At 40.6% G+C, this 23,166-nt stretch overlaps 1 protein-coding gene across 4 annotated transcripts in view; it reads left to right on the forward strand.

Moving 5' to 3' along the window:
* The window catches only part of SLC44A5 (solute carrier family 44 member 5), a 211,144-nt gene that overhangs the window by 110,300 nt on the left and 77,678 nt on the right, over positions 1 to 23,166 (forward strand). For all 4 annotated transcript variants that reach the window (XM_063137339.1, XM_063137322.1, XM_063137348.1 and 1 more), the window contains exon 2: positions 12,217 to 12,265. In XM_063137339.1, coding sequence (XP_062993409.1) covers positions 12,217 to 12,265 — 49 coding nt within the window. The remainder of the gene's footprint in view (positions 1 to 12,216; positions 12,266 to 23,166) is intronic.

The raw sequence follows: 23,166 nt of genomic DNA on the forward strand, positions 1-23,166 counted from the left end.
CATACACAAATAAAATTACTAGGTTGTGGCTGCAATCCTATACACACTTACCTAGGAGAAAGCACCATTGAAATCAGTGGGACTTGCTTCTGTGTGGACATATATAGAATTGTGCTATAAACCACTTGATGGTTTCTGGTTTCAACAAAACATGTTTTTCTCTCTCTCCCCCATGGTGTAAGTGAGTACTGCTCATAGAAATCCAAGGCTTTAGGATCGCTATGATTAGGCAGCAAAAAACAAATGGTACCAGAAAAGAGACAAGTCTCTGGTCTTACTAACCCAGGTATTATTTCTTTTGAGATATTTAATATGATTTTTAGTATTTAAAGGTGATATCTGTCAGTAGGTCAGCTGCTCTACCTGACAATTTAAAAGTGAGTCAACAGAGCAGGAGGCTTCTGTGTGCAGCTTCACAGAATATGGCTTGGGAGAATGCATGAGGGAGCAATATAAATAGGTTAACTTTGCTGAAACCTAAGGGGTATTTTATATGAGTGCTTTTAAGCTGAAAATGCATGTCAGTTCAGCCCCACCTCTGATCCTCAATGATTATAGAAGCATGTCCGATTCTTGCCCAGCCGGAATGGCTTGGGCGGGGGTTGTATTTGCGGGCGGGAATGAGCCAGATAAGAAGCTGCACAAGTGTCAAGCGCGGCAGGTTAGTGCTGGAATCTCATGAGTTTAGGGATGGTGAGCAGTCTGGCATCTTTATGGTGACTGGCAATTCAGAGGTCCTGCTTCTTGGGGGCTGTGCAGCTCTTGTGTCAGGATATTCTGTAGTTTGCCTTTGGGGACCTTCCTGTCTCATCTACTCCAAGCTGTGCAGCATTGAGTGGGGATGACGCAGGCCAGTCCCCCATACTCTGAAGTGTAGCTTGAATAAGGGGCCAGGTTTACCCGACCCTTGGGTTCAATGGAGTGGCTCGCCCTTATTGGCAAGCTAGTTGCCTGGAGCAAGAACTATTAAGATTCCCGCACTCTCACGCTAAGATCCAGAGATGGATGAATTATCCCACTTAAATAAAGAGCCCCTAGTTTATCCCAAGCTCTGGTGTCTGTTTTTTTTTTCTTTTTTTCTTGGATTCATTTGCTGCTTGAAACAATGAAGGGCTATTGTAAACCACTCTTGACCATAACACCCTCAACCTGCAGTGCAAGAGTAGCCATACTGGAAAACACTGCAAGGTTCTTGTAATCTTCTATTTCATCTTGACAGCTAAATTGCAGTAGGGGTGTATTCCAATTCGAAGGTAATGGAATGGTTCAGTCTAGGAATTTTACATCTCAATAGAATGGGTGCCCTTCCTCCCCCACTTGAAAACAACATGAGAGACCCCTCCTCTGCTTTCTTAGGCCACAGCTAGACCTAAGCTTTATCCTGGGAGCATCCAGGGTTCGCCCCTGCCTGAGCACTGGATCCCCTGTGTGTCACCTAGATGAACAGGTTTGACCCCTGGATGATCCAGGGATAAACCTTAGGTCTAGCTATGGCCTTAGACTGCAGAGACTTTCTTGTGTTGCACTGAGCTTTGAAGCAGGAGAAAGTAGTGCAAGTCTCTGTTGTTTAAGTTATGGTGATGGACCCAATATCCCCATACCATTAGCATGTGTGATCTAAGAAAGCTTAACCTGCCAGTGATGTAGTTCTTACACTTTCTAGGTCATATGTCTGTGAACCAAAGGTTTGGGTTCCAGTGAAATTTCAATACAGTGTTTTACTCTATCTTTCCATATGTGAAAAATGGTACTGTACTGTGATTCACACACAATATCAAGGGAATAACAAACCTTAATGGTTTAATATCACTATTGGCCATATGCCACATCTGAGCAGTAGTAGTTCGAGAAGACAGCTTACTAACCCTTGAGAGCCATATATTGCATTTTATATGGCATCGTTCATCCAGAAGGGTACCAAAGTGCTATGCAAGTGAATATATATTCATTAGCCTTGGCAATAGCAAATGCTGTAGTTTATATTACATTGCAGAGTTCCATTACAAACCTCTTTATTCATTTGCTTATATCTTTATCCTTCCTGGCTTATTGCTTTTCGTGCTTGACTTGCACTTAGAGGGCATTGTGTTTTAATTTTAAATAAATATATTAAAAGCATCTCTTTTAAGGAAATTTTGACATTCCATTTCTCAAACATTGAGGAAATTGACATATTTATGCTTTTTAAAAAGCATGTCTATTCTTCTGAGTACACTGTCTTAAATAAATTTGTGGCTATCTTAAATACATTTATGATTCTAAATGCCCTTATTTATATGTACTCTTTCAGAACTGTGTTACCTATTTAAGATCCCTTGGTATCTCTTTCTGGATTTATGAAGTAGCTCTAGATAAGCTGAAAGGAGATTGCAAGAGCTCAAGATGAGCATTCTGAAGACTTGTCACAACAGAACTGGACAAATTGTTCTGTTAGCTTATTGGTCTAATAATCAGAACCCTCCAAAGGGTTCATTTTACGTCTCTTAAGACCTTAGTCCTTTTCTCTTCTGATAACTGTGTTCACTTCTGAGGCTAGATCTACCCTACTGCTTTATAGTAGGTATTGAAGTGCGCTGATAACTGTTGGGGCACAATCCACATTCCATATACTATTTTCATAGTGTTATTTCCTGCTTTTTATTCCACATTCGTAATGATTTGACACAAGCTCTACTTGCAATACTGATTATTGTCTCTTTTATTTAGATTCACTCATATTTTCTGTTCAGAAATACATGACTGGGGGCTCATCTACACCACACAGGATATCCCACTATGAATTTATTTATTTATTTATTTATTACATTTTTATACCACCCAATAGCCGAAGCTCTCTGGGCGGTTCACAAACATTAAACCACAATAAAACAACCAACAGGTTAAAAGCACAATTAAAAAATACAGTATAAAAAGCACAACCAGGATAAAACCACACAGCAAAATTGATATAAGATTAAAATACAGAGTTAAAACAGTAAGATTTAAATTTAAGTTAAAATTAATGTTAAAATATTGAGAAAATAAAAAGGTCTTCAGCTGGCGACGAAAGCAGTACAGTGTAGGCACCAGGCGGACCTCTCTGTGGTATGAAAGTGGTATGAAAGCGGTATATAAAAGGCAGGAGCCACACTACTGCTTTATAGTGGTATTGAACTGCACTGACAACTGTTGGGACCCATGACACATTACCTATACCTCTTTCATACTGCTTTCATAGTGTTATATCGTGCTTGGTGTAGAGGTGTCATGGGCCCCAACAGTTGTCAGTGCACTTCAGTACCACTATAAAGCAGTAGTGTAGATCCTGCAGTGCACTTCAATACCGCTATAAAGCAGTAGTGTGGCTTCCGCTTTCTATATACCACTTTCATACCACTTTCATAGTGGAATAACCTGCTTGGTGTAGATGAGCCCTAAGTGAGTATTCAAGGAATGATTATGAAGTAAACACTGAGCTTAGTTGTCAGGGGCCCGCAGGCTGCTATGTGGTGCTTTATACAATGGGCCATCTGCCCAGAATAAAATTTAGTCTCCTCATTTCCGGCTGAAGGAATGAAAGGTCCAAGATTATGGTGGCCTTTCTCTCCTGCCATGCTTCCTGCCTTGCTACTGGTGCTAATAAAGAACCTTCTAAAACCTCCTGTATTATTGGCCATATTCCATTCCTGTCTACAGCCCACTGCTGTCTTCCCTCTGATGTAGACTAAAACACTTCTTTGCTCTGAATTATATGAGAGTTTTATTTAAGTTGTAAAGCTCAAATGTAGCTAATTGAGATATACCCAAAGAAGGATTGACTGCTTGTCCTGTTTAAAGACCATTGAGTCCCAACTGCCATAGTTCTCTTTAATTGCCTTTGATGGAAGCAGGAAAATGTGGTGTACAAAAGTAGCTGGTTTTATAAGAGAAACCAGTCTAACATTTGGCACCCATGAGGTCATTCAGCATAAATATTCTATTAGCTGTGCAATTAAAATTTGTAGCTTCATGAAGAAGAGCAGTGCTCTGCATTGATTTGCAAGGAATCAAAGGAGAAATCTTTGGTATGTTGTCTCCTATAATACGGAAGCTTGCCATACAGAGAACAAAACCTAATTTTCCAGCTGTTGTCATTGCACAAAGCTGAATTTACCTATGATTAAATCCCCTTTAAGTGAGGGGTAGTTGCAGGAGGAATGAACTTGGTTCATCATCTCTTTACTGTGATTATAATTTGGAATGTAAATAAAGGCTGTGGTCTCACAAACACTTTTAAGTGTATGTATAGCTTTAGGTATGTGAGTTGATCTATTGACCCCCATGTAGCTATTCACATATTTCAAGTTATTTGCATGCATTAGAGTCTGCAGAGAAGAATTCAGAGAATACCGTATAATTCCTTGGAGTAGCCTTGGTATAGTAAGAATTCAGCAGAAAAAAGTAAAGAGGGGAGAAGTTGTCAGAAAAGATCCAGCTAGATTTTTTTTTAAAAAATGCTAATAGATACTTTCCATACAGCAGCGAAAACATCTGGTGTCTTCCAGATTTTTGGGGCTTCAACTCCCATCAGTCTCAGCAAGCATAGCCAGTGGTCAGGAATCCTGGGAGTTGTAGTCCAAAACATCTGGAGGGAGCAGGTTGGGGGAAATTGCCATAGAGCCCTTAAACCAACATGTCAAATCTTTTGGCTGGAATATAATTTTCTATCTATCATCTATGTAGCTATCTATCTATCCATTCATCCCTACATACTTACCACCTGTTGTGGTTACCAGACAAGAATAAAACGTTAATTACAAAATTAAAACATAAATGCATAAAAATCATCAACCAAAACACAGCTATACTGAATAAATGACCTAGGGTATTCCCTAAAACTGTCACCCATAATCAAATGACTAATTGCTTCCTTGTTTCCATTGCCACTAACAGAAATTTGCTCACAACCAATGATACTGATGGAATATTATCTACTAACAAATATTTAACATGAAAGTGGGCTGCCCTACTTGATGACGGGCTAATAAAGGAACAATCATTTGCAGATGAGATCCATCATAAAAGTTACAAAACGAATAGACATTTCCTATAAATTACACTTCCTGAGCGTGTGATAAAACGTTCGTCTGAAGAAACCCTTAGACACTATAAGACATGGAGAATTAGTCATTTTATATAACGAACCTTTGTATTGTGGCTCTACAGGAGCCATAACCCTATGCATATAAAGAGGAAATTAAGGCTGTGTCTACACCAGCCGTTTATTACAGAATAATATCGAAGTCGCCCCTACTGGGTCACATGACGCACAGCTAATCCTGCTGTGATCACGTCTCTACCATTCAGGTATTCTGGGATTTTGCGGACTGGTTTTGTCACGGTTCCCCCCCCTTCGCTACAATCCTGAAGTCTGCAGCTGGTGTGCCACCCACCCTTTGCAAGGTTATCGCTGTTCACTGTGAGTTCCAGGATCAGCGAACAGCCAATGACCTCTGAGGGGCATATGCATGGGTATCGGCGTGTTTCATCACTGAGTGTATTTTTTTTAACACAAACATATCTGCACAGGGTTGCACATTGATGGACTCCCTATGCACCCCATGTGTAGCTGTGCATTTGCGTTCATGCACATCTCTGAGGAATCATAAAAAAAACTAGGGATGTGCTCCGCTCCGATTAGAAGCGGAGAATCAGAAGCGAATTGGCCTGCTCCGCCTTGCCCAGAGGTGGAGTAGAAGCGGACCGGGGACCCGTAAAAGCACGGCGAAGAGAAGCGCCCATACGCGGAGCGCTTCTTTTTTCGCGGACCGATCCGATCGCCATTTTGAAAAATTTCGCCCATAGGATTGCATTGCGGAAAAGAATAGGGGATAACTGTGTTGTTTTTTAAGCTATCTTTCTGAAACTTCTTGTGCTTAGAGAGTCGTGGCTGGGGGTCATTTTGAGCCTACTCTCAGCTCTCTACGTGCTGCGGTTCGCTTGCTAGAATTTTTGGAAAAATCCGGTAAAACAGCGGGAAAATACCTTTTTCGAAGGGCTGAGGGGCAGAGTCAACTCCCGGTCATGATCACATGATCCCAAGGTTGGAGGAGGGGATAGGCAAAACAGGTAACTTGGGATTCTGGGAACTTCTCTTTCTTAGTCTGAACGGACTTTTCCCAGTGTTTTTTAAAACAGTAGCCCCACCAAATGCACAAACACAACCTGAAATCATATACTAAGCCAATAATAAGAGACAGAAAACACAGCACTGCTACCCACCCTAACTTTGGGGAACAACTGAATAGATGTGGTGCAAGGGGATGAGCTCCCCTAGGGCATATGGACGTGCCCAGTGCACTCTCCTGTCCTTGGAGGGCCATCAGAGCCCTCCAAAGGTAAATCACTGGAGAGAATGCCTATCATGAGTTGAAGTGATCGTTTGCTTCTTAAAGACTGGTACCTAGACAGGACCAGTCAAATTGGCAGATGATTCCCCCTCCCCTTGGGCACGTCCACTCCCCTCTTACTGGTAAAAGACAGATACAGCCTTTTTTTAAAAAAAAAAATCTTGTTGTTTATTCAGCAACACTGCTGCTTTTAATTCCACCCCTCCTTTGTTTATTTATTTATTTATTTATTCCATTTTATATGCATTACTGGCTTTGAAACTATCCTTGGCTCACTTCCTTGTGCCCCCAGAAATGTCTGCTGCCTGCCTGCCTTCCCTCCCTCCTCCCCTGCCCACCTCGCAGGAATGGTTTTTGTGTGTCTTGCTTTGACTCAGGGGAGAAGTCCTTCCTGTGCTCAAGTTCCAAATCAATTTTTCAAGTGTGGAAGAAGATTCATATTTAGGTTTATCTCTACTCCCCAATTCATGGCATGTTGGGATTTCCTTTGAAATGGGCCCATTGAGCTATCTGCAGATACTGGGGTGTTCGACTTTCATAAATTCCCCAAAAATCCGGGGATGATGGGATTGGCTTGAAACTTGGCGTCCATGTTGACAACATGGGTAAGCTGTCATGGGACTGAAGGTGAGGTTTCTGACATGCAAATTGACGTAGTTGTAAAATGGGACTTGATTTGGGGTGAGTTAAAAGGTTAGAGCCCCGCCAAAAATCAAGGGATGATGGGATTGCCTTGAGTCTTGACGTGCATGTGTATCCCTGGATAAGCTATCATGGTGCCGAGTTTGAGGTTTCTAACGTGCAAATTGACGGAGCTATCAGGGGTGTGAATGGGGTGCCCGATTTTCAAAAATTCCCCCAAAATCAGGGGATGATGGGATTGGCTTGAAACTTGGCGTGCGTGTGTATATGTCCATGGGGTGTCATGGTGCTTGAGGTTTCTAACTTTAACAGAAAAAAAGTTGTATACTTTTTTAGCTTTCAATGCAAGCCTATGGGGGGGGGGAAATGGAGCTCCGATCCGGATCCGGAGCTCCGCAGTGGAGCGGAGCGGACATAGGTGGAGTGGGGGCGGAGCGAAGCGGCCCAATCCGCAAATCGCGGATCTGGAAGAGAAGCGGAGCAGGGGGTCCGTGCACACCCCCTAAAAAACCCCCGATTCCCCATAGCCGTGTAATCTGCCTATGCCCGCCCACTTCTCCCAATCCACATGTGGAAGCGCTGTCACGGGGCCATATCCTGTGCAATGGCACTCCTGAAAATGCAGGAAACTTTGCTCACGGCTGCCCTGTGACAGCAGATCTCAGAAGCGGGAAAACTTGCAACCACCCCGCCTCACTTGCAAAAGAGCTGTAGGTGCAGATTAGGCCTAACTGTAGGGCCATTTTTATATCTTAAAATAAATTACTGTAGTGAAGAACATTTTATACTATTATGTTTGCAATGTAAGTATGTAAGAAGGAGTATCTACTGTGTGATTAGAGCAGGACAGAAAAAGTGAGTTGTGAAAGGATCAGCTGAAATATTCAGACCCTTGTTCAGAGGATATTAATTGGCAGTTGCCTTTTTGAAATCGATGGAAAAAGTTAGTCTAGTGTGACGGGAACAATCGGGAATGAGCTCTGGTGATCCTTCGGGTCACATGCTCCACGTCTCCTCCCCTCCCTCCCCCTCCCCCTTATCTAACCACAGATTAACCACTGTTCCAAGTCTGAATGGCACAGTAAATTCTTGTTAGTCAAAAGCAGAAGCTTCCAAGTCCTCCTCCTTGGCCATACAGAAGCACGACCGGGGGTGGGGGGTGGCGAATGCACAAGCCCAGGGCTCATTATGTCTCATTCTGCTTGTTTTCATCATACTAAACTATGGCTTAATAAGAGGCTAGGATTCCCCCCCCCCCCCCCATGAAGGGCTGTTGACCCATGGGGAAAGTAAATTGGGAGCCACAATTGATATTGTCTGGAAGCAGAGCCAATGACAGGCAAACACATCATCATCATCATCATCATCATCATAATTCTTACCCGGCTCTCCATTTTTATTGAGACGGGGAACAACACTAAACGATGAAATACATAATACTCAATTAAAACATAATATACATTGTTAAAAACATCCTAAAAAACATCCTAAAAACATTTTTAAAAAATCAAAGCATTTTGATTTGTCTTATGTCCAAGATTGTGACTAATTTCATGTTAAAGAATCTTCAAAAACTGGTTTGAAGCCAGATGTCATAGACCGTGATCTGGGAAAATGCAGATTTGGTAGGAGGATGTCAACATAATACCTAAATTCATGCTGATTTCACCTCATCAAAAATAAAAGCCATGCTAATTGTGCTAAGTGAAGTAAAAGAAAGGACATTTGTTCTTAACTTTTCACATAATTATTGTTTTTCAAACCTCCATTAAGTCTTAGTCATATCAAAAATAACAGTTTTAGCAAAATCACATTTCATTTCTATTGAAACCTAGAAGATTTGCAAATTATATGATGTAGAATTATTTTTATAGGATATGGGAATGCAAGGCAGTGAATAGAGCATCTTATTTCATTTTAACATTTGCAATTAAGACTTTCAATGGGTAGTTTGAGAGAAAAGTAGCTACAAATTCAAGACAGCCATGCTTAATGGGTTTTTATTCCTCTTATGAGCCCACACTGAAGAAATATACCAGGGAAGAGTGATAATTTGAAGATAAATAAAAGAACTGTACCACATGTTTTCTCTGAAGGGTATTTTCTTTCTCTCCTGATTTTGCAGCAAAATCTATATGTTTCTATTCATAAGTAAGCCCTATTGAATTCAGTGGGACTTACTCCCAGGTAAGTGTACGCAGAATTATAGCCTTAGTTGTACTTTGGCAAAACATAACAAGTCATGTTTATTTGCAACACATGACATTGTCGTCGATCCTTAGCAACCTCACAAATTCCCCCAGGAAAACGTGAACTTTTGCAGAATACTTGTAGTGCATTTCCCCCCCTTCGTGCAGCTGCCGTACAGTTCAGTTGCTGTGTGCCTCATTCTTCCAGGTTAAATCTGTCATGATGGGCATGCCCAGGGATGTGTCTTTCACCTGGCTGTGACTCAGAGCCTCATCAAACAAGGGAGAATTGCGTTTGCTTACCGTCGCTACTCCACCCTCGCATTTATCCCTCATTACTTCTTCTTTTGAAAGAGGAAGTAAACAACTTGCTCGTAGCCCATTCAGTGGGCCATTTTGATCTTGCTGCTTCTCCTTTACACAGCAGGAGATAGCAGCAACTTCCGTCTTTATTTTAAATCGGACTTACTGGGGTGTTTCTTTGTGGCGTAAAGGAGGCAAGAAGGGGTGGGAGGCAGACATCGTTGTGAGAGGGACCCGCAAAAATCTGTGAGTGCCCAGTAGCAAGCGTGCAATAAAACGCTCGTCCGATAGAGCTCTCAGTCAAGCGGTGGGGAGGACCTCCCTGTTTTCCTCCATAGTTGTCCTTTTCCATCATTTTGCAGTAGCCTGCACAGATACAGCTCAGGTTTCTTTACTTTGCCACTCACTGTAATTTATTCTTCCTCCCTTCTCCACCCCTCCGAAGTCAACGATCTGGGTTTAGCAGTCTAATTTTCTAGAATAACTAATTCCCTAAGTCTCTAAATCACTAAACCTCCAAAATTCCAAAATCGCTTTAGTGCTTTACCACTTTGGCAATATGCCATTGCTGTATGGTTCCATCTAGTAGTAGAGACATAGGAGAGTTATTTCTGTGAAGAAAGTCTAGAAAGCAGGGGATGCAGGGGAACTTGCAAACAAAGGCTCTGCTCCTATTCTCTGGAGTCTGATATCCCTTACAATACATTTCCTTTTCTTAGAAGTTTACGCCTTACCTTGAAGACCCAGTGTGTTGTAATGGTTAGAGTGTTGGACTGAGACTTCATGGCCGAGTAGGAACTTTGGCCATGAAGCTCATTGGGTGATTTTGGCCTAGTAGCTGACTTTCAGCCTAACCTACCTCTTAAAGTTGTTATGTGGATAAAATTGAGAAGAGGAGGATCATGTATGCTGCTTTGTGCTCATTGGAGGAAACACCAGGATATAAATGTAACAAATAATAATACGCAAATAATCTTGCATTAGGAATAGAATGTCAAGTTGGTCACAAACAGAAAACAGTGGGTTGGATCCAGACTAAGTTAATTGCACTTAGACCATATGGAAATCAATGTGGAAAGTTAGTAATGACTAACTTAAGTCCCATTGATGTCACTGGAAAATAGGTGAAATGAACTTAATCTGGGTAGAACTTAATGTATCTAATGACAAGAGGTTAACTGGTGGTACACCTACTTTTGGTTCTGAAACAATATGTTGGTTTGGACCTGGCCTAAAAGTTATATCTAGTCTCTGGTCATATGAGCTACTCCCTCAGCAGTCATCCAGCAGCAGCAGAGGGAGAGATGGGAAGCAGATTCAGAACAAATAAAAGGAAGTACTTCTTCACACAGTGCATATTTAAGGGAAAGGAGGGAAAGGAACCTCTCGTGCAAGCACTGAGTCATTTCTGACTCTTGGAGGGACGCCAGCTTTCGCTGACGTTTTCTTGGCAGGGCTTATAGCTGGGTGGTTTGCCATTGCCTTCCTCAGCCGTTATTACCTTTCCCCCAGCTAGCTGGGTACTCATTTTACCGACCTTGGGAGGATGGAAGGCTGAGTCGACCCGAGCCGGCTGCCTGAAACCAGCTTCTGCTGGGATCGAACTCAGGCCGTGGGGAGAGTTTCAGCTGCAGAAACTGCTGCTTAACTATGCAAGAATTCACTATCACAAGATGTAGTGATAACCACCAATTTGAATGGCTTTAGAAGTGGGGTGGAAAAATTCCTGGGGGAGAAGACTATCAATGGCTACTAGCTCTGATGGCTATGTGCTACCTCCAGTATTCAAGGTCGTAAGCCTATATGCAACCGTTGCTGGAGAACATGGGTGGGAGGGTGCTGTTGTCCTGCATTGTTGGTCCCTGGTTGACAGCTGGTTGGCCACTATGGCCCTTTTCAAAAGACACCTTAAACCACAGCTTTAACCATGGTGAATAAGGCTTTTTGCCTTATTCACTGTGGTTAAAGCCATGGTTTAAGGTGTCTTCTGAACAGGACTCTCGATCTGATCCAGCATGGCACTAATTATGTTCCTAACAGTGCCTCTTCCTGAACTATTTCCATTCAAGATGATCATTGTAAGAATTTCATAACTATAAGAACTGCTGCCTGAGTTTGCTTGTTTTTTTCCTTCCTTTTTTCTCTTTTGTAAAAAGGGAAAAAATAATAACAAAAAAATAAGCTTGAAGGTAGGCACTGTGTTGTTGATCTATCATAAACCACTCTGGGGGCCTTTTCAGCTGAAAAGCAGGGTAAAAATGCATTGTGGTAACCTACAGAATAGTTAAGCAAGATAAAGGCCAGATCCGGAAGCCTTCTGTTCAGTGTATGGCTGCCTTGTGTGGTATCAGAACTGCCCTTGCATGAACAATGATGTATTCCTGGCTCTGGAGTGTTACCCTGTGTTGTTTTTTACTCTGGCGCCTTCTGGCTTGGTCCCCTTGGTTTCCAGGTCACTTCTCACAGCTGTCTCCATGTCAGCCTTGACAGTTTGGTGGCTTACTAATTGAGGCAAAACTGTGCCAGTTACAGCTGCAATGGTAGTATTGATGCAGGTTTTGGACCATTTATATAAGCTAGTCTATAAGTTTAAAAAAGCATAATAGTAAGATTTATGATAAGAATTAAATGAAGGCAAACTGGTTACAGATAATTCCATGACTTTTTCTTTTGTTTGCTATTATGTATTTTATAATATTTTATTTTAAATGCAGGTGAACCAAGGAAATTTGATCCAAAGTTCAGCGGACCTATTCACAACAGGTAAATACTTTATTTTAATTTATTGCATTCTAGCCTTGCTTTTCTTTGGATTGACTAAAAAGAAAAGAAAAAAGATACACTCTACTTTTGCTGGCCAAAATAAATAAAAGATAGTTGTAGTTTTCCCACGCTTTCTCCAAGGAGCTCATGGTAGGGTAGACGGTTCTCTCTCTTCTTCCACACATTTTATCATCACAAAAACACTGCGAGTAGGCTAGAATGGTAGTAAGTAGTCCAAGGAAAATGTATTATCATCTTTCTATGACAAGGATGCAGTAGCTTTTTTTGCTCAAAGGCTGGAGAATAGGGCTGTGCAAGCCTTGGGCCTCGGATTTGGAGGCTGGGCTACCAGAAGTGGGTGACTCTCGGAGGAAGCAGGCAGCTGCAGGGTGCCTATGGAACTCATGGCACCCCTCCAGGGTCTAGTGCATCCTGGATTGCGCCAGTGGGTGGGTGATCATGGCGGCAGCGGTGAGACCACAAGTGCCTGCCATTCCTGGGCCCCAGTAAGTTGATCCCTTCCAGGCAGTGCATGCTGGTAGTTGTACACTCTTTCAATAGTAAGGAGTCCTTGGCTTGTGAAGTAAAATGGTGGTTCTGTCATAAAATGGTCGCTGGGGCCTTGGAACTCCAAATCCAAGGTCCGAGGCTTGCACAGCCCTACTGAAGAGCATAATATTCAGACAATCTTCCAGGATATACAGTGATCAATGCATTCGTTAATTGTTTATGGAGATTTATTTATTTTTATTTATTTATTTTATTACATTTATATACCGCCCCCCAGCCGAAGCTCTCTGGGCGGTTTACAACAATTAAAAATAGTAAACATTAAAAGTACACAAAAATTAAAAAAACACCATAAAAACAGTATAAAAACAACAGTATCCATCCAGATCTTGATAGATGAATTGCAGAAGAAAAAGACATGGCTTACTCTTTTGATTTCTTCTGAACTACAAGGTCATAATATGTTGGAATAAGTTATCTTTCTAAACCTCCCATCCAAAAGAGCTGCAGGTTGCACATTGAGACCTAGAAGAGTGAACACCCTCCTATCCTTTGAAATACTGCAGGTTAATTTCCTGGATCTCCTTTAAAAAACTGGTGTTACATTAGCTGCTTTCCAGTCTTCTGATACAATCTTAGGAACTAGTTATATATTTTTGTTAGCAAATTGGCATTTTCACATTTGACAACTCTCATGTAAACACCATCCAGACCTAGTGATAGGTTTTTATTTGTGAATAAGGCCTAGAATGTTATCTCTTGACATGACTAATTGCCTTAGTTCTTCAAGCTCCTTGCCTGAAAATGTCAGTTCAGGAATGGACATTTGCTCTGCATATCCCACAGTGAAGACAGACACAGGTAATTCATTCAGCATTTCGCCTCTCCACAACTGCCTCTCTTTTAGCACACCCTTAACTCCCTTGTTGTCTAATGGTTCAATTGCCTCCCTAGCCAGTTCCCTGCTTCTGAAGTATTTAAACTGCTGGTCTCAATGTTTTTAGCATCCTCCTCCTTGAATTCTTGTTTTGCATCCCTTATTGTCTGCTTACATTTCTTTTGCCAAAGTTTGTGTTCCTTTTTGTTTTCCTCATTTGGGCAAGTCTTCAATTTTCCGATAGAATCCTTCTTGCCTCATTAATCATGCTAGACTTGGTCATTCCTTCCATGACATAATCCTCTTGATTTTCCCTTTCAACTTCCTTTTTACCAATCCCCTCATTTATAAGGAAGTTTCCTTCTTTAAAATCAAATATGACCATGTTGTTATTTCTTGGCAGTTGTCCAGTTACATATATGCTAGATTTGAATAATGGGCATACATGGTTTTGTCTGGTACTAAAAGAAATCAGTTGCTACCTAAACAAAACCAACGTGTGGACACTGTAGGACAATCATACAAGCTATTGAGAAGTTCTATTATGGATGTCCTCCTTTAATTAGATACATCCATTTTATTTCTTATGGCGATGTCTCAGTTCTGAACAAAGGAACATGTATCATTTCTCATCCCTTGTGATTGCTTTCACAAATGGCAATTTCCCTATAACTGCATCTGTAAGACAATATTACACTAACTGTGTTAGAAATAGCATGCAGATTTTTTTCTAATGTGGAAATTGCCCTGAAGAAGAGCCTAAATGCTGAACTTTCTATTGAAACAGGGTGGCTATCAAGTACCTAATAATGGATTGCTTCCACGTGGTGCCTGTTCAATATCTTAAACAGAAAGATGCATCTTCATGAAATTATTCTAGTCAAACAGTTGCATTTCTCAGAACAATCATATGAATAAAAATGGCTGTTAGTATGACTAATAGCTCATTAGTCATACTAACACATACTAGCACATCAAAAGGAAAAGCACATTAGAAACATTAGGATGTGATCTTAGCATCACATGTGATCTTCGCACATTTGTGAATACATTCTTTGTCCAGTGAGCATGTCTTGCTCCAATAAAAGTGGCAAAATTAGATACTAAGAAATCCCACCTGACTTTATCTTAACTATAATGATATATAATGTGCCTGAAGAGTTGAAAAGCTTTGAAGCTGGGAAGGCAGAAGAGAAGTATTACAAGCTCTGCACTTTATCCTACAGTCCTGACTTGAGGCAGAATTCCTATTAAGTTTAATGGTAGATGAAGACGCTTGGTATCTTTCAGAGCCTACATGCTGTGTTGCAGTTTATTGGCAGCATAACAAAGTCATCTGCTGATTTTAGCCCCCTGCTTTACACTATGACATCCTAATGAAAATGTATAGTTACCATGACAATAGCTGAAGATATGGCAGGTATTTGTATTGTGCTGCTTGTACAACCACAGCATTTTCCTTAAGGTGGCTACTACACAACTAGTATTTCATCTAAGCTAGGTGTATTTTATAATTCTCTGGGGGGGAATGTAATAAGGGGAACTGCCTTTTTTTCTGAATGGTTACAGGTTCCTTTCCATTTCCCCCTCACATGCAGTAAACACATAATTCAAACCATCCTTTTTCTTTTTTTCCCTCTTTGCTGCTTTTCTTTATAAACAAGAAGCACTTATAGTTCGTACATATTTTTTTGACCTGATTTTATTGTTTGACTGCAGTGCCCGGTGATAAATAATACATCGCAATTATTCTAGACATTGGCCAGTATTTTTAGCTTTCTATTGACCAAGGAAAGTGTAGTGTTCAAGGAAAGTGTAGTGTTGTACATTTAGTTGTTTCTAGCGTTTTTGTTTTGTTTTACCTCAGTCCTGTGCCAATTTCCTTTTTGTGCTCAGAAATTTCATTTGGTACATGCTCAAAGCACTACTTTATGTTAAAAGAATATTCTCTATTAGTTTATACCTGCTCTTAGAATAATGAAATACAGGAAAGTACTTTCCAATGGATAGGCAACCACCTATACTAATTTCTGACCAACTTTCTGGCTATGTTCGGAGAATTACAGCTATTCGTACTATCTGCCATGAGTTATTTTTCCATCTCCAAGCCTATTGGACATCGATATGTGTGTGTGTATAAGTCTCATTTTCATAGTGCTGTATGAATAGTCAAACATATTTAGGCTTGAATAGCACTATTACTTCCAGAATATATGTGAAATATGAATTATGTGGTTTTATGTTTATGCATATTGAATTTCTTTGCCCATATACCCTATAAAAGAGGATACTGATCTATGAATGCCCAGTAGTTCCAGATGGTACATTTGCACTGGGTAGAACAAGTGTAATCCTGTTCCCCCCTCATTAGCACCCTATGCTGATTCTTGTTTACTCAAACCAGCCCAGGGTTCTCTGTTGATTAAAGTTTGATAGAACATTATTTTCCTATGAGGTCTATAATCTTTTAATAGTATGGGCCTGTTCAGACAATACGCTAAGACATGTTAGGGTGCTAACCCTTTTGCAGCAAATGGTTACTTAGCATGTTTAAACCATGTTTCTATAGCTACCAGGGTTAGGAACGGTTCACATGACATGCTAAATCATGGTTGACATGACACACTAAGCTATAATGTTTAACTCAACATGCTTAACCACCATGACTTAATGTGTTGTCTGAACAGTGTCTAAAGCCCGTGTCACCATGGGCACTAGTAGCCTGAGAGTAATTGGATGAAAACATGTTTGGCCATTTCCCTTGTGACTGGAACAACTTTCAGGGAGCATTTCCTTCTCTCTCTTCCTCTTCCTCTCTCAAGGTTCCAATTACGCCGCCCCCCATCAGCTTCCCTTTGGTGAATACCCCAATAATACAGCCACTTCCTACTACATTAAAGCAAGCTTTCCCCCGCCATAGCAAACACAATTAGCCCCCAAAGAAATCCTTCCCATTACATAATAAAATAATAGACCCTTCCTCTGTTTTATTCAAAGGGTTTTTCACAAGCTCCCACCCAAGACGCCCTCCCTCCCACCTTCACCTGGACCTGAAAAACAAAAGGTGAGGGGGGAAGGAGAGAAGAAAAAACAGCATCTTTCTCTCACCTGCCCTAAGCCAGAGCTATCCAATATGGTGCCGGTCTTGCACTCCACCCATTCCTGCCCCATCAGCCTGCTCACTACTCTCTCTCTGTCTCTCTCTCTCTCTCTCTCACACACACACACACATATACACACACCAATTCACAAACCCTGCCTGCATGCAGGGCATCATGGGAGCAGCAGCCCCTCTCTCTTTGTTCTCTGATTCATCCTACTTGAAACAATATAATCTGAGGGGGGAGCATGGCACCATCCTGAGGCCTAGCAGTGCTGCGTGGAACATGCCTGTGAAGCAAAATGAATAAAAACAAACCCAAACAGGAAAGCAGGAGGATGCAGGTAATAGGGGTTGAAAACACATGATGTCCGATCAGGTGCTGTTTGGCGTGTCCTTTTTAAAAAGATCATTTAGCATTTCATTAAGTTCCAGGGTAAATCCATGTGATGTCAGGCCAGGCACTGTTAGACACGGAGCAAATAAACTAGAACTGTACCATAGAGCAATAGGAGACAGTTTTGCTATTAAAGCTATCATGGCTAATAGTCATTGACAGATCAACAAAGTTGTCTAAGCCCCTTACTGCCTCCCTGGTCTTCTAATTTTGCCAGAGAGATAAAGCAAAGGGCTTACAAGACCCACCAATCATTGTATTTTACATTATTGTGAGGTGTATTTGTTTATTACTTGAATTACAACAGTTATTAGTAAATATGATTGGAATTGTGTACAGCAATGTCCAAATTATGCAGCATGTATAAATGTTAGTGATTTGGATGTCTTTGGGTGATTTTAAGATGTCTCATAAAATGGTAAGGAGCAAGAAACTATAATTTTACTGCAGTTGGTTTTGCTGTTGTTTTTATTTTAGCATGATTGTAATTATGTTCATAAGCCACCTCAAATAGTCACAGAGAACAGGGATAGACATTTTAAGTGAATTAATTAAGAAATTAAATAAATGTATACAACATATCAGTAGATTTTATTCTTTTACGTTTAACCAGTGGGACTAGTTTCTGGAATCTGAAGCATCACGTAAAACCCATTCAGTCCTAAAGGACTGTTGTGAAGTTTGGATTCTAAAAGTCATACTGAGGGTGTTTATCTTTTTGGAATTCATCTCCAGAAGCAAAATGTGTACCTCTGCTGGGAAGTTGCTTGCAGTCAAAAACAATGGTGGGATCAGTAGTTTATTTAATTATTTATTTATTGCTTTTATATCCCGCCTTTTTTCCTCCAAGGAATCCAAGGCAACATACATAATCTTCCTCCTCTTCATTTTATCCTCACAACAACAACCCTGTGAGGTAGGTTGGGTTGAGAGTCTGTGGTTGGCCCAGTCATGCACTTCGCTTCCATGGCTGAGTGGGGACTAGAACCTGGATATGCCAGCACACAGTCCAACACTCTAAAAACTATTCCACACTGGCTCTTTTTATCTCATTTTTACTGGTGCTCCCATTAATCAAATTAGCCAGACTCAGAAATAGATGGAGAGGTTCCATCTCAGAAAGTCTGTTGCAGAGGAACAGCCTGACAATAGACCTGATTGTTTTGCTTTACTTGAATTGCCTCTTTCCCCAATCTGCTTCCTTTCATTTGTATGACATAAAGTAAACCACTGAGGGAGTTTATTATATTCAGCAGTACACAAGTGTCACAAATAAATAAATATAAAGCCCCCCTCAAACATTGCTGACTAATGGCTTCACAGGAGCTAGACTAGGCTGACCATATGAAAAGGAGGTCAGGGCTCCTGTATCTTTAACAGCTGTATAGAAAAGGGAATTTCAGCAGGTGTCATTTGTATGCATGCAGCACCTGGTGAAATTCCCTCTAAATCACAACAATTAAAGCTGCAGGAGCCCTGCCTTCTTTTGTATCTGGTCAAGCTATAGAGGGCTCCTGAAGCTTTAACTATTGTGATGAAGAGGGGATTTCACCAGGTGCTGCATGCATACAAATGACACCTGCTGAAATTCCTTTTTCGGCGCAAGTGTTAAAGATACAAGAGCCCAGTCCTCCTTTTCATATGGTCACCATAAGCTAGACCATGGCAGGAAGCTGTGAAGCTCTGGTTGATGTGCGGGTCCTGGCAGATGACCAGCCATGCCAAACACTCACTCTGGCCATGACATATCTGCATTTAATAATCTATCCTCGGGAGAAGAACACATTGATTGTCAGTGGGGCAGAAAGGTTTCAAGAAAACAAAACAGTGCAGAATAAGGCAAGTCTTTTTGTACACAAATACATTATTGAGGACATGTTGTAAATGTGCTTTTGTTGTTTCCTGGAAAAGAGAGGAATGAGACCACCATCAATTATTTATCCATTTTATTTTTCTTTCTGTGGAAAAATGGCACAGAGAGAAACTGTGGCACTATGATGTTCAAAGCACATCTTAAACACACCATGTTCTTTTCCACCCACTGGGTGTACTACGTTGCATACTATCATTATAGTTGATATTTTGAAAATAGATGAAAGAGTCTGAGTGTACATTTAGAGAGAAGTTAGTATTTAACTTGATTAGAAAAAACTGTATTAAGAATCTCCTTTGATATATAGGAAAACACATTTATAAATAAAATGCATAATAGATAGATGTTAAATCAAATTATTGGCAGTTGATCATTGCATCTTAAGCCTGCTGAAATAACTAACCACAAGGCTTTGGGCCAATTGTACAGTCCTTTAATATGTGACCAGCTGCTTAATGATGTTTTTCATCATCCCAAATGTTGATCTGCCATAGGTATACAATGAGGATAAACAAGGGCTGAACTGAATATTATTTTCAGGCAGAAACAAGAGATTTTGAGATGTGAATATTTCTCCTGCAAACACTTAGGGCAAAATCCAGTGTCATGTGAGTGGATGTCTGCTCACACAGTGAGTTTTTCCCTCCTCCCTCCCCCCCTGCAGTCCCATGTCCACCACCACCCCATTATCTGTTGTAGAAGGTTCCCCAACCCTCCAGAGAAGATTTTGAGGTTGCAAGAAGGACTGTAGGGAGGAGGATTAAATCATTTCATCAGCAAGAGGGGCTAATTGGATACAATCTCAAGGTTGCCTGATTAGCATCCTTTTGCTTCCCTTGGCTGCTGCTTTTTCCTTTTCTTGGATTGCATCATCCTACTCTTATCAGAACACATAGAAGATTTTATTCAAAGTACTTCAACAGAATTTTCACTTATCCCATTGTTCACCTTAAATATATGGTTCACACATTACATCTCTAGGTGTACATTTATTTATTGACTTGAAACATTTGCATCTCACCTTTCCTCAGCAGAGATCAAGGCAGCTAACAAACCATAAAATTTAGAACAAAAATTATAATAGAAAATAAAAAAGATAACACTTAAGAACAACAGAATAAAAAAATAAAAAGTCAAAACAGCTACTAAATCAGCCTTTGCAGGAGTAAAACAATTCATTAAACAGCATTTAAATCATGTATGTCCCCAAAGCCTTGCTTAAAAGGAAGGTTTTGACAGCACGGTGAATGGTCATTAATAAGGAGTTAAGGTGAGCATCCCATGGAAGAGAGGTCTAGAGCAGCCTTCCTCAACCTGGGGTGCTCCGGACGTGTTGGACTTCAACTCCCAGAATGCTGGCTGGGGCATTCTGGGAGATGCAGTCCAACACATCTGGAGCGCCCCAGGTTGAGGAAGACTGTTCTAGAGTATGGGCACAGCCACTAGACAGTGCTTATTCTGAACAATTTCTGGGGATGTTGGGACAGGTAAGAAGGTATATGTTGTGTGGGTATACACAACATATATTTATGTATATATAGCAGTTTTAAATTAAAACAAAACAGCAAAGTGCAAAGTATAATCTGTCCATATTTGGATTGTAGATTTGCAGAGATTTTCACAGATCTTGGTACTGTAATTTCTGGTCATCGGCAAACCAGTAATATAAGGACAAATAATGCATTGTTTCCTTTCAAAGACTAGTATTTTATATAGGCAGAGGTTTTAGGGATTTCATAGACTTGCCTACGTTTTGAATGGTGATGGGGAGATCTAAACTAGAGCTGTCAAACAATTAGAGGTTTTTAATTGATTAGCTGTCTTGCTTTTACTCGGTTAACTAGACAAATTAGACACCAGTGATATTTTATGAAAATTATGGTTTGGATCACATTAATTAATTAATAGGTTAACATATGGGTGATTACCTCAAATGCATTTCTTGGATCAAGTTTAGATTTTCAGCTCTCCAGAGAGGAATAAACATCAAGCTATTGTTCATGTGTGCATGCTAATTTCTTTAAACATATGCAAGTGGAAAATTGCCCATTTTTTAGTCATGTCGATTTTGCCCAATTGGGAGATACAGTTTGGTCATTTAGCACATTGAAATCAACTTTTACAGTATGGGCCAAAGTTAAGCGATCCCGATATGTTTAAATATATCTCACTGAAATAGATGGGGCTTAACTTTGGTTGGCTCATTCCCTCTCTCTCTCTCTCTCTCTCTCTCTCTCTCTCTCTCTGTGTGTGTGTGTGTGTGTGTGCTTTACTGATAATATTAAAATATTTTTTTACTTTGAAATCGGTTAAGCATATTAATTACATTTAGTGAGAAAGCACTAGATAATGCAACCAGTTAATAGCTCCAGTATGAATAAGCAGTTGCTACCACTACCATTGCACAATTCACCTCCTGGTGATCTTATTTCATTGTTACTTGGTGAGGAAACAAAGGATGCATACAATTTGTTTGTTTAGCCTCTTTCTAGGGTTACACTCTTACAAGTTGACATACATGAGCACAGTGAGATACAACAACTGCAGTTACTAGCACACAAATACATCGTGAAGTTGCTTTAAACACACAACCGATTACGTATTCAATTGAAGACAGTTTTAAACTGAAAAGTCTTTACTGACAAGGCTAGATGTATATTAATAGGAAGGGATTTCCATTATTGTTGGAGCCACTGCTGAAAAGGCATTTTTCTTGTGCATGCCATCCTAGCAGATCTTAATGGCAGGCATTTGAGAAGGACCTCTGATATATAGATCTTGGTGTACAGGCAGGATTGTATGGGTGAAGGTGGTCCTTCTGCTGATAAAGATTGTGTACTTCTACTAACGTGTTGCTCCGTCCTCTTGTTTTATTTATGCATTTAAAGTTAAATAATCCATGATCCTCTTGTTTTATTTATTTAAATGCTACTTTTAAATAATATTCTAGGGCAGTTTACAAAAAGAATATATCTATTAAAATGTAGATACATTTGAGGTGCCTCCTTTGTATTTGTTTATTTCTATTTTTTCAGCAGAAATGAAAAGGCCTGCATGCTGGAGCTGTTTCACATGGCAATATTTTAATTCATAAATGGGAAGTCCTCCCTTTCGCAGATACTCACACATATCTTTGTTAGTTTCATTGTAGAGCAGAGAGGCAGGTGGCAGAAAGTCAGGATTCCACACCAACACAAACCATCAAAATGTAATGTGTAGATTTAAGGTATCTGTACGGTATTGGACCATTGTTTTTGTGGCTGTGATCGATTGTTATTCTTTTGATTATTTAGGGCTGCATGTAAACAGATCCAGGGAAGTCGCATTTTGTGCTTCTCAGTTCTTCTAGAAGTTTTAATAAAGCAAGCGGCCGGTAATCTTCACCCCTGACTTGTGTGTCGTTCTAGTCAAAGAAGGTATAAAGGACACAACAGTAACCGTGCCGTCTAAAAGCAGCACTTTTCACATCACTGAGCATTTAGAGAGGAGGCACCTATCCTGAGCCAAGTCACTACTTTCTGTCCTCCCTCCAGTCAAACTCTGATCATATTTAAGATAGGAGGAACTGAGAAATGGCATGCTCCAGTACTGGTGTAGTGGCAAATTTTGAGGTGCAGGGGCTCCTCCTGACAGCCCCATAGCCATATGTCCAAGGAGAATTCAGTCATATCTCCAGAGAATGTAGAAGTAGATATCTATCTTCTATTTCTATTATTTATACTCAGTGGAGCTAATGCTTTGGTTTAAAAATGTAATCATAAAACAGATATCCAAAACAAACAAAGGAACACTAAATCTCACAATTGATGGAGCATGGCTCCAGTCATATGCAGAGTTCTCTGATGGTAAAGGGGGGAGGGAAATGCAGTTTCCCCAAAGCTGGCAAAATTGTGCATTTTCTCCCTCAGCTGTAATGGTCGCCACTGCTAATAGAGTAGAGGGGAAATATGCAACTTCCCCTACCTTGAGGAGATCACTCCCCCCTTTAAGGCCCCAATCATCATGGTGGCGGTGGGAAGAGAAAAACAATTTCCCCAAGGCTGGGGAAATGGTGTATTTTCTCCCCTCCACTAGGGTCGAGGAAGACAAGCAATTTTCCCAGCCTTGAGAAAATTGCGTATTTCCTCCTGCTACATTAGAATCA

This window comes from Elgaria multicarinata, chromosome 1, assembly GCF_023053635.1.
Source record: "Elgaria multicarinata webbii isolate HBS135686 ecotype San Diego chromosome 1, rElgMul1.1.pri, whole genome shotgun sequence".
Lineage (NCBI taxonomy): Eukaryota > Metazoa > Chordata > Lepidosauria > Squamata > Anguidae > Elgaria > Elgaria multicarinata.